The 14,847-nt window shown below is 42.1% G+C and overlaps 1 protein-coding gene across 1 annotated transcript in view; it reads left to right on the plus strand.

Moving 5' to 3' along the window:
* Positions 1-14,847, plus strand: part of mks1 (MKS transition zone complex subunit 1) — a 189,312-nt gene that overhangs the window by 59,688 nt on the left and 114,777 nt on the right. The window contains exons 5-7 of the mRNA XM_034178062.1: positions 11,048-11,148; positions 12,408-12,536; positions 13,895-13,999. Of these exons, the coding sequence (XP_034033953.1) occupies positions 11,048-11,148; positions 12,408-12,536; positions 13,895-13,999 (335 nt within the window). The remainder of the gene's footprint in view (positions 1-11,047; positions 11,149-12,407; positions 12,537-13,894; positions 14,000-14,847) is intronic.

The following is a 14,847-nucleotide window of genomic DNA, read 5'->3' on the forward strand; positions in this document are numbered from 1 at the left end:
CTTAAAAGTAGAGAGGGTGTCTGTCTCCCTGATCTGAATTGGGAGCTGGTTCCACAGGAGAGGAGCCTGAAAGCTGAAGGCTCTGCCTCCCATTCTACTCTTACAAACCCTAGGAACTACAAGTAAGCCTGCAGTCTGAGAGCGAAGCGCTCTATTGGGGTGATATGGTACTATGAGGTCCCTAAGATAAGATGGGACCTGATTATTCAAAACCTTATAAGTAAGAAGAAGAATTTTAAATTCTATTCTAGAATTAACAGGAAGCCAATGAAGAGAGGCCAATATGGGTGAGATATGCTCTCTCCTTCTAGTCCCCGTTAGTACTCTAGCTGCAGCATTTTGAATTAACTGAAGGCTTTTTAGGGAACTTTTAGGACAACCTGATAATAATGAATTACAATAGTCCAGCCTAGAGGAAATAAATGCATGAATTAGTTTTTCAGCATCACTCTGAGACAAGACCTTTCTGATTTTAGAGATATTGCATAAATGCAAAAAAGCAGTCCTACATATTTGTTTAATATGCACTTTGAATGACATATCCTGATCAAAAATGACTCCAAGATTTCTCACAGTATTACTAGAGGTCAGGGTAATGCCATCCAGAGTAAGGATCTGGTTAGACACTATGTTTCTAAGATTTGTGGGGCCAAGTACAATAACTTCAGTTTTATCTGAGTTTAAAAGCAGGAAATTAGAGGTCATCCATGTCTTTATGTCTGTAAGACAATCCTGCAGTTTAGCTAATTGGTGTGTGTCCTCTGGCTTCATGGATAGATAAAGCTGGGTATCATCTGCGTAACAATGAAAATTTAAGCAATACCGTCTAATAATACTACCTAAGGGAAGCATGTATAAAGTGAATAAAATTGGTCCTAGCACAGAACCTTGTGGAACTCCATAATTAACTTTAGTCTGTGAAGAAGATTCCCCATTTACATGAACAAATTGTAATCTATTAGACAAATATGATTCAAACCACCGCAGCGCAGTGCCTTTAATACCTATGGCATGCTCTAATCTCTGTAATAAAATTTTATGTTCAACAGTATCAAAAGCAGCACTGAGGTCTAACAGAACAAGCACAGAGATGAGTCCACTGTCCGAGGCCATAAGAAGATCATTTGTAACCTTCACTAATGCTGTTTCTGTACTATGATGAATTCTAAAACCTGACTGAAACTCTTCAAATAGACCATTCCTCTGCAGATGATCAGTTAGCTGTTTTACAACTACCCTTTCAAGAATTTCTGAGAGAAAAGGAAGGTTGGAGATTGGCCTATAATTAGCTAAGATAGCTGGGTCAAGTGATGGCTTTTTAAGTAATGGTTTAATTACTGCCACCTTAAAAGCCAACTAACAAAGATAGATTGATCATATTTAAGATCGAAGCATTAAATAATGGTAGGGCTTCCTTGAGCAGCCTGGTAGGAATGGGGTCTAATAAACATGTTGATGGTTTGGATGAAGTAACTAATGAAAATAACTCAGACAGAACAATCGGAGAGAAAGAGTCTAACCAAATACCGGCATCACTGAAAGCAGCCAAAGATAACGATACGTCTTTGGGATGGTTATGAGTAATTTTTTCTCTAATAGTTAAAATTTTGTTAGCAAAGAAAGTCATGAAGTCATTACTAGTTAAAGTTAATGGAATAATCAGCTCAATAGAGCTCTGACTCTTTGTCAGCCTGGCTACAGTGCTGAAAAGAAACCTGGGGTTGTTCTTATTTTCTTCAATTAGTGATGAGTAGAAAGATGTCCTAGCTTTACGGAGGGCTTTTTTATAGAGCAACAGACTCTTTTGCCAGGCTAAGTGAAGATCTTCTAAATTAGTGAGACGCCATTTCCTCTCCAACTTACGGGTTATCTGCTTTAAGCTACGAGTTTGGAAGTCCCAAAAACCAGTTTTATTCGTTACTGTGAGTTTCTCTGTGAATTTTCAGACCTTTTGTCTGACTTAGTGCTTAGCTCAGATAAGATAATTATAGTGGGCGATTTTAACATCCACACAGATGCTGAGAATGACAGCCTCAACACTGCATTTAATCTATTATTAGACTCTATTGGCTTTGCTCAAAAAGTAAATGAGTCCACCCACCACTTTAATCATATCTTAGATCTTGTTCTGACTTATGGTATGGAAATAGAAGACTTAACAGTATTCCCTGAAAACTCCCTTCTGTCTGATCATTTCTTAATAACATTTACATTTACTCTGATGGACTACCCAGCAGTGGGGAATAAGTTTCATTACACTAGAAGTCTTTCAGAAAGCGCTGTAACTAGGTTTAAGGATATGATTCCTTCTTTATGTTCTCTAATGCCATATACCAACACAGTGCAGAGTAGCTACCTAAACTCTGTAAGGGAGTTAGAGTATCTCGTCAATAGTTTTACATCCTCATTGAAGACAACTTTGGATGCTGTAGCTCCTCTGAAAAAGAGAGCTTTAAATCAGAAGTGTCTGACTCCGTGGTATAACTCACAAACTCGTAGCTTAAAGCAGATAACCCGTAAGTTGGAGAGGAAATGGCGTCTCACTAATTTAGAAGATCTTCACTTAGCCTGGAAAAAGAGTCTGATGCTCTATAAAAAAGCCCTCCGTAAAGCTAGGACATCTTTCTACTCATCACTAATTGAAGAAAATAAGAACAACCCCAGGTTTCTTTTCAGCACTGTAGCCAGGCTGACAGAGTCAGAGCTCTATTGAGCTGAATATTCCATTAACTTTAACTAGTAATGACTTCATGACTTTCTTTGCTAACAAAATTTTAACTATTAGAGAAAAAATTACTCATAACCATCCCAAAGACGTATCGTTATCTTTGGCTGCTTTCAGTGATGCCGGTATTTGGTTAGACTCTTTCTCTCCGATTGTTCTGAGTTATTTTCATTAGTTACTTCATCCAAACCATCAACATGTTTATTAGACCCCATTCCTACCAGGCTGCTCAAGGAAGCCCTACCATTATTTAATGCTTCGATCTTAAATATACTCAACAAAAATATAAACGCAACACTTTTGGTTTTGCTCCCATTTTGTATGAGATGAACTCAAAGATCTAAAACTTTTTCCACATACACGATATCACCATTTCCCTCAAATATTGTTCACAAACCAGTCTAAATCTGTGATAGTGAGCACTTCTCCTTTGCTGAGATAATCCATCCCACCTCACAGGTGTGCCATATCAGGATGCTGATTAGACACCATGATTAGTGCACAGGTGTGCCTTAGACTGCCCACAATAAAAGGCCACTTTGAAAGGTGCAGTTTTGTTTTATTGTGGGGGGGATACCAGTCAGTATCTGGTGTGACCACCATTTGCCTCATGCAGTGCAACACATCTCCTTCGCATCATCCGTGAAGAGAACACCTGTCCAACGTGCCAAACGCCAGCGAATGTGAGCGTTTGCCCACGCAAGTCGGTTACGACGACGAACTGGAGTCAGGTCGAGACCCCGATGAGGACGACGAGCATGCAGATGAGCTTCCCTGAGACGGTTTCTGACAATTTGTGCAGAAATTCTTTGGTTATGCAAACCGATTGTTCCAGCAGCTGTCCGAGTGGCTGGTCTCAGACGATCTTGGAGGTTAACATGCTGGATGTGGAGGTCCTGGGCTGGTGTGGTTACACGTGGTCTGCGGTTGTGAGGCTGGCTGGATGTACTGCCAAATTCTCTGAAACGACTTTGGAGACGGCTTATGGTAGAGACATGTACATTCAATACACGAGCAACAGCTCTGGTTGACATTCCTGCTGTCAGCATGCCAACTGCACGCTCCCTCAAATCTTGCGACATCTGTGGCATTGTGCTGTGTGATAAAACTGCACCTTTCAGAGTGGCCTTTTATTGTGGACAGTCTAAGGCACACCTGTGCACTAATCATGGTGTCTAATCAGCATCTTGGTATGGCACACTTGTGAGGTGGGATGGATTATCTCAGCAAAGGAGAAGTGCTCACTATCACAGATTTCGACTGGTTTGTGAACAATATTTGAGAGAAATGGTGATATTGTGTATGTGGAAAAAGTTTTAGATCTTTGAGTTCATCTCATACAAAATGGGAGCAAAACCAAAAGTGTTGCGTTTATATTTTTGTTGAGTGTATGATCAATCTATCTTTGTTAGTTGGCTATGTACCACAGGCTTTTAAGGTGGCAGTAATTAAACCATTACTTAAAAAGCCATCACTTGACCCAGCTATCTTAGCTAATTATAGGCCAATCTCCAACCTTCCTTTTCTCTCAAAAATTCTTGAAAGGGTACTTGTAAAACAGCTAACTGATCATCTGCAGAGGAATGGTCTATTTGAAGAGTTTCAGTCAGGTTTTAGAATTCATCATAGTACAGAAACAGCATTAGTGAAGGTTACAAATGATCTTCTTATGGCCTTGGACAGTGGACTCATCTCTGTGCTTGTTCTGTTAGACCTCAGTGCTGCTTTTGATACTGTTGACCATAAAATTTTATTACAGAGATTAGAGCATGCCATAGGTATTAAAGGCACTGCGCTGCGGTGGTTTGAATCATATTTGTCTAATAGATTACAATTTGTTCATGTAAATGGGGAATCTTCTTCACAGACTAAAGTTAATTATGGAGTTCCACAAGGTTCTGTGCTAGGACCAATTTTATTCACTTTATACATGCTTCCCTTAGGCAGTATTATTAGACGGTATTGCTTAAATTTTCATTGTTACGCAGATGATACCCAGCTTTATCTATCCATGAAGCCAGAGGACACACACCAATTAGCTAAACTGCAGGATTGTCTTACAGACATAAAGACATGGATGACCTCTAATTTCCTGCTTTTAAACTCAGATAAATCTGAAGTTATTGTACTTGGCCCCACAAATCTTAGAAACATGGTGTCTAACCAGATCCTTACTCTGGATGGCATTACCCTGACCTCTAGTAATACTGTGAGAAATCTTGGAGTCATTTTTGATCAGGATATGTCATTCAAAGCGCATATTAAACAAATATGTAGGACTGCTTTTTTGCATTTACGCAATATCTCTAAAATCAGAAAGGTCTTGTCTCAGAGTGATGCTGAAAAACTAATTCATGCATTTATTTCCTCTAGGCTGGACTATTGTAATTCATTATTATCAGGTTGTCCTAAAAGTTCCCTAAAAAGCCTTCAGTTAATTCAAAATGCTGCAGCTAGAGTACTGACGGGGACTAGAAGGAGAGAGCATATCTCACCCATATTGGCCTCTCTTCATTGGCTTCCTGTTAATTCTAGAATAGAATTTAAAATTGTTCTTCTTACTTATAAGGTTTTGAATAATCAGGTCCCATCTTATCTTAGGGACCTCGTAGTACCATATCACCCCAATAGAGCAGTTCGCTCTCAGACTGCAGGCTTACTTGTAGTTCCTAGGGTTTGTAAGAGTAGAATGGAAGGCAGAGCCTTCAGCTTTCAGGCTCCTCTCCTGTGGAACCAGCTCCCAATTCAGATCAGGGAGACAGACACCCTCTCTACTTTTAAGATTAGGCTTAAAACTTTCCTTTTTGCTAAAGCTTATAGTTAGGGCTGGATCAGGTGACCCTAAACCATCCCTTAGTTATGCTGCTATAGACGTAGACTGCTGGGGGGTTCCCATGATGCACTGTTTCTTTCTCTTTTTGCTCTGTATGCACCACTCTGCATTTAATCATTAGTGATCGATCTCTGCTCCCCTCCACAGCATGTCTTTTTCCTGGTTCTCTCCCTCAGCCCCAACCAGTCCCAGCAGAAGACTGCCCCTCCCTGAGCCTGGTTCTGCTGGAGGTTTCTTCCTGTTAATAGGGAGTTTTTCCTTCCCACTGTAGCCAAGTGCTTGCTCACAGGGGGTCGTTTTGACCGTTGGGGTTTTACATAATTATTGTATGGCCTTGCCTTACAATATAAAGCGCCTTGGGGCAACTGTTTGTTGTGATTTGGCGCTATATAAAAAAATTGATTGATTGATTGAGATTGAGTTTGTGAGTTATACCACGGAGTCAGGCACTTCTGATTTAAAGCTCTCTTTTTTAGAGGAGCTACAGCATCCAAAGTTGTCTTCAATGAGGATGTAAAACTATTGACGAGATAATCTATCTCACTTACAGAGTTTAGGTAGCTACTCTGCACTGTGTTGGTATATGGCATTAGAGAACATAAAGAAGGAATCATATCCTTAAACCTAGTTACAGCGCTTTCTGAAAGACTTCTAATGTAATGAAACTTATTCCCCACTGCTGGGTAGTCCATCAGAGTAAATGTAAATGTTATTAAGAAATGATCAGACAGAAGGGAGTTTTCAGGGAATACTGTTAAGTCTTCTATTTCCATACCATAAGTCAGAACAAGATCTAAGATATGATTAAAGTGGTGGGTGGACTCATTTACTTTTTGAGCAAAGCCAATAGAGTCTAATAATAGATTAAATGCAGTGTTGAGGCTGTCATTCTCAGCATCTGTGTGGATGTTAAAATCGCCCACTATAATTATCTTATCTGAGCTAATCACTAAGTCAGACAAAAGGTCTGAAAATTCACAGAGAAACACAGTAATGACCAGGTGGACGATAGATAATAACAAATAAAACTGGTTTTTGGGACTTCCAATTTGCATGGACAAGACTAAGAGTCAAGCTTTCAAATGAATTAAAGCTCTGTCTGGGTTTTTGATTAATTAATAAGCTGGAATGGAAGATTGCTGCTAATCCCCCGCCCCGACCCGTGCTACGAGCATTCTGACAGTTAGTGTGACTCGGGGGTGTTGACTCATTTAAACTAACATATTCATCCTGCTGTAACCAGGTTTCTGTAAGGCAGAATAAATCAATATGTTGATCAATTATTATATCATTTACTAACAGGGACTTAGAAGAGAGAGACCTAATGTTTAATAGACCACATTTAACTGTTTTAGTCTGTGGTGCAGTTGAAGGTGCTATATTATTTTTTCTTTTTGAATTTTTATGCTTAAATAGATTTTTGCTGATTATTGGTAGTCTGGGAGCAGGCACCGTCTCTACGGGGATGGGGTAATGAGGGGATGGCAGGGGGAGAGAAGCTGCAGAGAGGTGTGTAAGACTACAACTCTGCTTCCTGGTCCCAACCCTGGATAGTCACGGTTTGGAGGATTTAAGAAAATTGGCCAGATTTCTAGAAATGAGAGCTGCTCCATCCAAAGTGGGATGGATGCCGTCTCTCCTAACAAGACCAGGTTTTCCCCAGAAGCTTTGCCAATTATCTATCATCTCAACACCCTCCGTGGTTTACTTGCCCGGCTCAATGACAGGGGTCTACGCTGTTGACGAGAAAAATGCACCTTTGCTCAACCCAGTGTTGCATACCTGGGGCATATCTTGTCACAGGATGGGATTTCAAAATTCCCCAAACTAAAGAAAGAAAGAAATAGAGTGGTTCGTTCAGCCAGTAGGACTATTGGTGTGGAACTGTCTGTCCTGGAGGACATGCACAAAAAAAGGCTTAAGTCCCGGTCTTTGGCTATTACTAAAGTCCTCCTGCATCCCGCTAGGGACCTGTTTTAGCTTCTTCCCTCAGGTAGGCGCTATCAGTCTATTAAATGTGGGCCATCACGTTATAGAAAAAGTTTCTTCCCACAAGCCGTGGCAATGATCAGCACTCTTTGATGAGTTTTAAATGTATCTTAAATTATTTTGTGGCTTTGTCATTTTTATGGCATTTTTATGTTCTTTTATGTCTTTATATTGTTTGTGTATGTCTTGCTAGTGCACTTTTGAGCTCCTTGCACCCTTTTTCTAATGTGGTTTTAATACTACAAATGGCAAATAAACTTGAGCTTGAACTTGAACTAGATGCCATCCACTAGATGCCGCCACCAACAGATCTTTCTTGGGGTCAGTACAGTTCTACAGAAAATTCATGCGCAACCTTTCAACACTGGCCGAGCCGCTGAACCGCTTAACCAAGAAAGGATCAACCTGGAAATGGACTGCAGAAGAACAAGGAGCATTCCAGGAGCTCAAAGACGTCCTATCTTCAGACCAAGTTCTAGTTCACTTCGATCCGGAGAAACCTCTCGGACTGTCCTGCGATGCATCAGACATCAGGATTGGAGCAGTACTATGCACAGGTTCCTGGCATAGTACTGCTGGCAACCAGTCGTCTCTCGAGATGGGCTCTCTGGCTACACCAATTCGACTATACCATCCAGTATCGCCAGGCGTCAGCCCATGGAAATGCTGACGCACTCAGTCGTCTGCTTGCAGGTGAGGACATGATCTTCAATGGGGAGGAGAGTGATGATGGCACCGACATGGTGTGCACAGTCGGAACACTGAGTCTGCAAATCAGGCCACTCGACAGCAATCTCCTAGTCAAAGAGTCAGAGAAAGATTCAGTCATCACCATGGTCAAGCGCTATGTACGTGAAGGCTGGCCACCCAAACAGAAAGACGATCCTGATGAGGTAGAAAAGTTCCGAAAATTGTCGGGATCTCTCAACATCTGCAATGGCTGTTTACTGCACGGATCCAGAGTGGTGATTCCAGAGTACCTGAGACCACAAGTCCTGGAACTTCTACATCTCGGACACTTTGGAATGGAGAAGATGAAACAACTCACAAGGACTGATGTGTTCTAGCCAGGCATTGATGACGCCATTGAAGGAGCGAGCCTCCATTGCCAGTCATGTGCAGAACATCAGAACCAGCTGCCACAGCCCACTGTTTATCCCTGGATGCTACTAGAAAAACCACGGAGCCGGATCCACGTTGATCACGCCAACAACTTCATGGTCTCCAACTAGTTGGTTGTCATGGACGCATACTCAAAGTATCCGTGTATTCATCCCACCACATCAGTTGGGTCGAGAGCAACAATCGAGCTTTTGGAGGAGGACTTTGCTCATTTTAGCTACCCACACACACTGGTGACTGACAATACTACAACGTTCGCCTCAGAAGAGTTCCAGAGCTGGTGCATGGAACGAGGAATCACGCACCTCACAGGAGCACCCTATCATCCTGCTACCAACGGATCTGCAGAATGCCTAGTCCAAAGCTTCAAACAGGCACTACACAAGTCATCTCTACCATCAAGGAGAGCACTTCAGGAGTTCCTGCTATAGTACCACCGTACGCCGACATCCTGTGGATACTCACCAAGCGAACTCCTCAGTGGTCGCCAACTCAGATCACAGATTGACACTCTGCTGCCGTCACCTGCGCACATCGCTCAAGAAAAGCAGATACGGCATGTGAGCAAATTACAGGTGTAGGAATTACCCATACCCGTGGACAAGCTCACCCGAAACTACCAAGTTGATGACCCAGTCTACGCGGAGTACTTTGGACCTCGTCGTGACCAACCGCCGAGATGGGTTCCTGCCATCCTCACAAAACGACTGGACACCAGATCAGTCAATGTGACGATCATTCCTCGAGGACCCACCCTGGAGACTTCACTGGGAGCAGCTACATCCCAGATACATCGGTGAGGATGATATTAACCCACCAGAGGACTTCTCTGCTGACAGAAGCATCAACACAGAAGCAGAGATTGTGATTCCACCTCCAGATCATCCAATGGAGATGGGGGTACACCTGCGTGAGCAAGCTCCACCAGCACTGAGGTTCAAGATTCCAGCACCAGAGTACGGACCACACAACATTCCAGTGTTACGCAAGGATCCTCCAAAGAGACCTGGTACCAAAGACATCCAATGGTCACTGGCTAGAGTCCAAATCTGACAGGCAGGCAGGAAGCACCAGGACCCTACAGACTTTGACCTTTTTCTCCTGCAAAGATACAGGCATCACTAAACACCTTTGTCCAGGGATCTCCTGACTATCAGATCTTTCCAGGTGTTTCTGGATCTCAAAGGCCAAGGACCCAGAGACATGAATATTACTGCTGAGATAAGTGAACGTCTCTACAACTTTGATACTTTCACCACATACAGATACACTTCAGATGATCATCTCCAGATAATCAGTGAAAGCCTGGTTCTTAGTCTTGATACAAGACAATCCCAAACTCAGACACTGATTCCTCACTAAGTTTCTCAAATGCTGCAGTGAGAGTCTCCATTGGTCAAACAAATCAGCATTCCAGATTTTTTTTTGAAGAAGAAATGTATGCTGTGTGCTCCATACTAAAAATGAGATGGACCATCCAGATTATCACAAAGTCCAAGCCCAATGGTATGGGGTTGTCTCAGTGCCCTTGGCAACAATAATTTACACTTCTGTGATGGCAGAACATATGCTGCCTATAGGAGGACTTCTTTTCCAGGGATGTTCATGCATTTTTCAACAAAGTAATGCAAACTACATGCTGCACATATTCCAAAGGCATTGCTGCAGAAGAAAGGGTACAGGTACTGGACTGGCCTGCCTGCAGTTCTGACCTGACCCCAACAGAGAATGTGTGGAGAATTTTGAGATTAAAAAAATGTTTATAATGGACAAAAAGTGATTGAAAGTTGAAGCTCCTGGCAGACCAATGTTGAGTCCTGATCTGTCACGGGTGGATGGATTATCATGGCAAAGGTGAAGTGCTCACTGATTCGCATTTTAACAAATTTGTGAAATAAATCTTATGTATGTGTTCATGGACGTCTTTGATCTTTTCCTTCTAATTGTGAAACATAACGCAATGCTAAAATACCCTCGGCCATATGAGCATAAGAATCGGAAACAGTGTGTGATGTTTTGGCCTCTTAAAATAGGTTAAGCGTAGCCATCTTTGAACTTGTCCAGGGACTGTATCCTAAGAATGTTCCCTGTTAATTTGAAGACTCTGGCGGTAACAGGACTGGCCTTATGCTGAGCACAGGCAGACAGGCCCTTCACAGCACCTGATGGCCATATTCTGCCACGGGTAAAAATGCCAGTGGAAACGAAAGTGTTAATTTGGATTTTTTTGAAGTACGCCTCACTCTTGAGGTGACATTTGTGTTGACTTCAGTTAATGCAGTCATTTTAATACAGGTTTTCCAGTAACATAAATGCATAACGAAATGACCAAGTTGCAGAGTTAACATTTTAAACTGCTTGTTTCATTTGTGTGAAAGCAGCACTCCACAGATCTACTGACCACGACGAGGTCTGCTCCCACCTTCCTGGCTGAAAAAATGGCCAACATGAGGCACAGACGGCAAGAACGACGCACCACGTAGGTGAAGGTGCATTTCAGCATGTCAAAGGAACACTTGACAGTTACTGCAGTAGGAGTTTAGATTTGGCCTTTTTGTTGCACACTCTTTCATGAAATGTTGATCTGTTGTGATTCAGGAAATGTGTTACTTAGTTAAGTGGCGTGTTGCCCGTGGGGATCTGCAGGTTCTAGATTGGGTCGTGTTTATAAAATAGGTAGCTGACATTTTTCAGGGGTGGTAATAAATTGAGCAAAGTTTCTGTCATGATTTTAACTGAAAGTACAGGAAATTTAAATTAGAAAATTTTGTGAATAATTGTATTTATTATTTGGCAAATTTAGTTGAAGTCATGTTTTAACAACTGGCAAGGTTGCGATATTTGCTGGACAAACTCCATACTGACACCATTTGCTATTTATTTATTTGGTAAAATTCTCCCTTTTGTATGGCTAGTATACTGGGCATAGCATGGTACTATGCTTCCTATCCTTTTAAAGTCATTTTATTAGCAATGGAACAGGTCTCAACCTCAACTTTATCTGAATTCGGGGTCTGTTAGTGAAGCTTAGGGCTAGCAGCTATCGATCACCTTAGTATTTTCTCTGCTTTGCTGTCAACTTACTGCTGATGTATTACACCTTAGGTGTAGTTTTTCCATCCGACTGATTTGTTTTCTCTCTGTCCGGGGTATGTATAACTTCGCTTAGGATTGCTGGACTGTGACCGCAGGGTGCCAAAATGCCTGTGAGATGCCAGGCCTGGGGCTATGCAAGTCTGTGTTTGGCATGGACGTTGTTGCAGGAACAGACCCACTGAAGGCACGAGGAAGCCTGGCTGGCCGCTGCCTGTGGTGCAATCACCAGTGTGGACTTGTCATCAACTGAATCTTTTTTTTTCTTTTGTGAAGTTGTGTTGTTTTATTTCCTGTTTTCTGTTTCTTCAGCTTTATTAAACTTTGTAAAAACCTTGTAACTGTTAGAATGGCCTAAGTAGAGGGTCACCCCTCTGAGTCTGGTCTGCTTGAGGTTTCTTCCTCAAATCGTCAGAGGGAGTTTTTCTTACCACTGTCACCTGTGTTCTCGGGGTTGGTAAGGTTAGACCTTACTTCAGTGAAGTGCTTTGGGGCAGCTTTGTTGTGATTTGGTGCTATATAAGCAAAATAAATTGAAAATAAAAGTTTTCATATCTGAAAAAAAAAAAAAATTGGACATACCAAGATGTTTGGTGCTTTTTTTTAATCAATCACATATTCAAAGGTTCTGGTATATTTTTGCAGGGACTCAAGTATTCCCAATTCAAAGGTCATCAACTGGGAGCCAACCAAGGAGTTTGTGAGGAACAGCCACGTGGTGAACAATGTCCTGCAGACAATGTACATCATGGGCGATCTGGGTCCGCCTGGACAGTAAGACCATGAATGATAAACTATAATGTATGCAAGCTATGTTCTCGCATTTCAGGCTTGCATGAGAAAATATGACCAGGTTCTCATCAACCTAGTGATTGTAGTCTACTGGTACATAATAATAATGACCACGCCCAATTGAGGAAAAGATAGGGCACCTCTTGGTGTGTTCTAAGAAAAAAGATGAGGAAGAGTACACTGTGCTTCTATGTTATTTATGACACTGAGGTCAGGTGAACCTAAGATGTTTGCTTATACTGGGGGTAGCAGTGGAATCTCTCACTGGAAATAACCTTTTACATAAATAACATTTAGCTTAGATTTCCAGTTAGCTAGCAAGTGATGCAGACCACATGTGGCACAGTGACCAGTCCAGGGGACCATCTCTGCATTTCCAGAGTGGACTGACCTGTTCTTTCATGCGGTCTGTAAGTATGATTTCTGCCACCCAGATTGAAACAAAGACTTTTTGCAATGTCATGAGAATAGCATCTTCTCCCACCTCAAGGAGATCCGCTCAAATACTGCAGAACATGAGCATCACCTGCCTTCACCTGTTTCACTGCCTTTGCAATATCACAAGGTAGTTCATCGTTTGGAGTAGAGTAGTACTTTGAGTCCTCTGTAAGCAGTTTGAGGTTCACTAGACCACATATGGCAAGACATCTGGTCACAGATTCCTCGAAGAAATGCCGTCTGGTCTACCCTCAGGACCATCACAGCCCACTTTCTCAGCTCCTTATAGCCTGGAGTTCCCATCAAGCCATGCAGTATGACTCCTCTGGATGATATTAAGAGTGTCCTCAGATATCATGCACCTCCTCATGTGGACTAATTAATTGGTGACTCCAACGCAATCTCGAGTAAATTTCAACGTTTGGGTGCAGAAGAACCCCCTGATCTCCAGTTGTGCTCTTGTCTGCAAGTCCTACAACCCAGTTACGTGCAGACACCTGTAAATTGTTCTGATCTTGAAGTCTGGCCAGATTTGATCTTGGACACCAAGCAGCCAGCAGACTGTGGCTGAAGTTGACAAAATGCTTCTGTAGACCCTACAGTTTTGCCGATGTCTCCACCGTTTCCACACAAGAACATCATCATTCTCCTTAACATTACGTAGAATGCCATCCCCAGTGGAGAGTGAAACCAGCATCCAGCAACTTATAGTTGGAACCAGAGATGAAGGTGAAAGGCCACATTGAGCAGATGCTTCAGTCCAGCCAGGGGTGCATGGATCTTGATAGTCATTTGTCCTTGGCTACTAAAATAAAGGAAGCTTGAAATTGTAGTGCATTTCTTTCACCACTGATGTGTCGGCAGTTGCTGTAAGGTTCAGGTGTTTGTGTCTGTTTCCTCAGGCTGGGCCAGAAAGAGAATGAATATTTGCTGCTCACCATAAAGACAGATGGCAACGGAACAGTCTTTGTGAATCCTGACTTCAACAAGGGCAAGGACCCTTACAGGCAAGTAAACTTCACACATTTGAGATGTTCAAGATGGCGCTGGTATGGACGGCTGCCTGCCAGGGTGCTCCTCGTTACTGTGTCTTTAACCATGTTTACGATCTATCTATTTCTTCTTCATTCTATTTATTTGTTTATTTGACAGGGACAGTGCAATCAGACAGAGCAAGCAGTGTTTGTAACTGATGTGATGCACAAAGATTTTATAGCTACAGATAATTCACAATTCATGTCCCTTGTTGGGCCTTTCTACAGTTTACATAATTATCAACCTCATTCACCATTTCATTCAATCATTGGTCCACCTTCTCACATCTAAAATTACATTTCCACACTTACCAACACATATCTATAATATACAAAATCTAAAAACTGAATTTCTGTGTGTTAACACACTCACTCCTTCATTCAATCCTTCCTTCACCCGCTCCTTCACTCACGGTGCTATTTACACATGGGTACAACATTGGCGACTTTTAAGCCAAAGCTTGAGCCTTGAGGTGAACATCCTAAACTCAGATATGGTCTTGAGCTTGAGTGGCAGTGAATTCCACAGCCTTATGTCCTGCACTGTGAGCTCTTACAGTTCTTATTGATGGAACCTCTGGTGACTCTGTTTAGTTTTCCTTAATATTGTGTAGCTATAAATGACAGTTCAATTTATTCAGTTTATATACTCGTAGTGGCAACAAAGCTGTGTCACGAGAGCCTGTTTGACAGAAAAGTGTGTTTGGGTCTTCCAGGAAAAAGAATGGCAACTTTATTTACAGCTACATACATCCACCTGTTGCTCACTTATCCCGTCTCCAACACCAACTGCTCCACCAGAGGCAGATCCAGCCTTTTAT

This window comes from Thalassophryne amazonica, chromosome 9 (genome assembly GCF_902500255.1).
Source record: "Thalassophryne amazonica chromosome 9, fThaAma1.1, whole genome shotgun sequence".
Taxonomy (NCBI): domain Eukaryota; kingdom Metazoa; phylum Chordata; class Actinopteri; order Batrachoidiformes; family Batrachoididae; genus Thalassophryne; species Thalassophryne amazonica.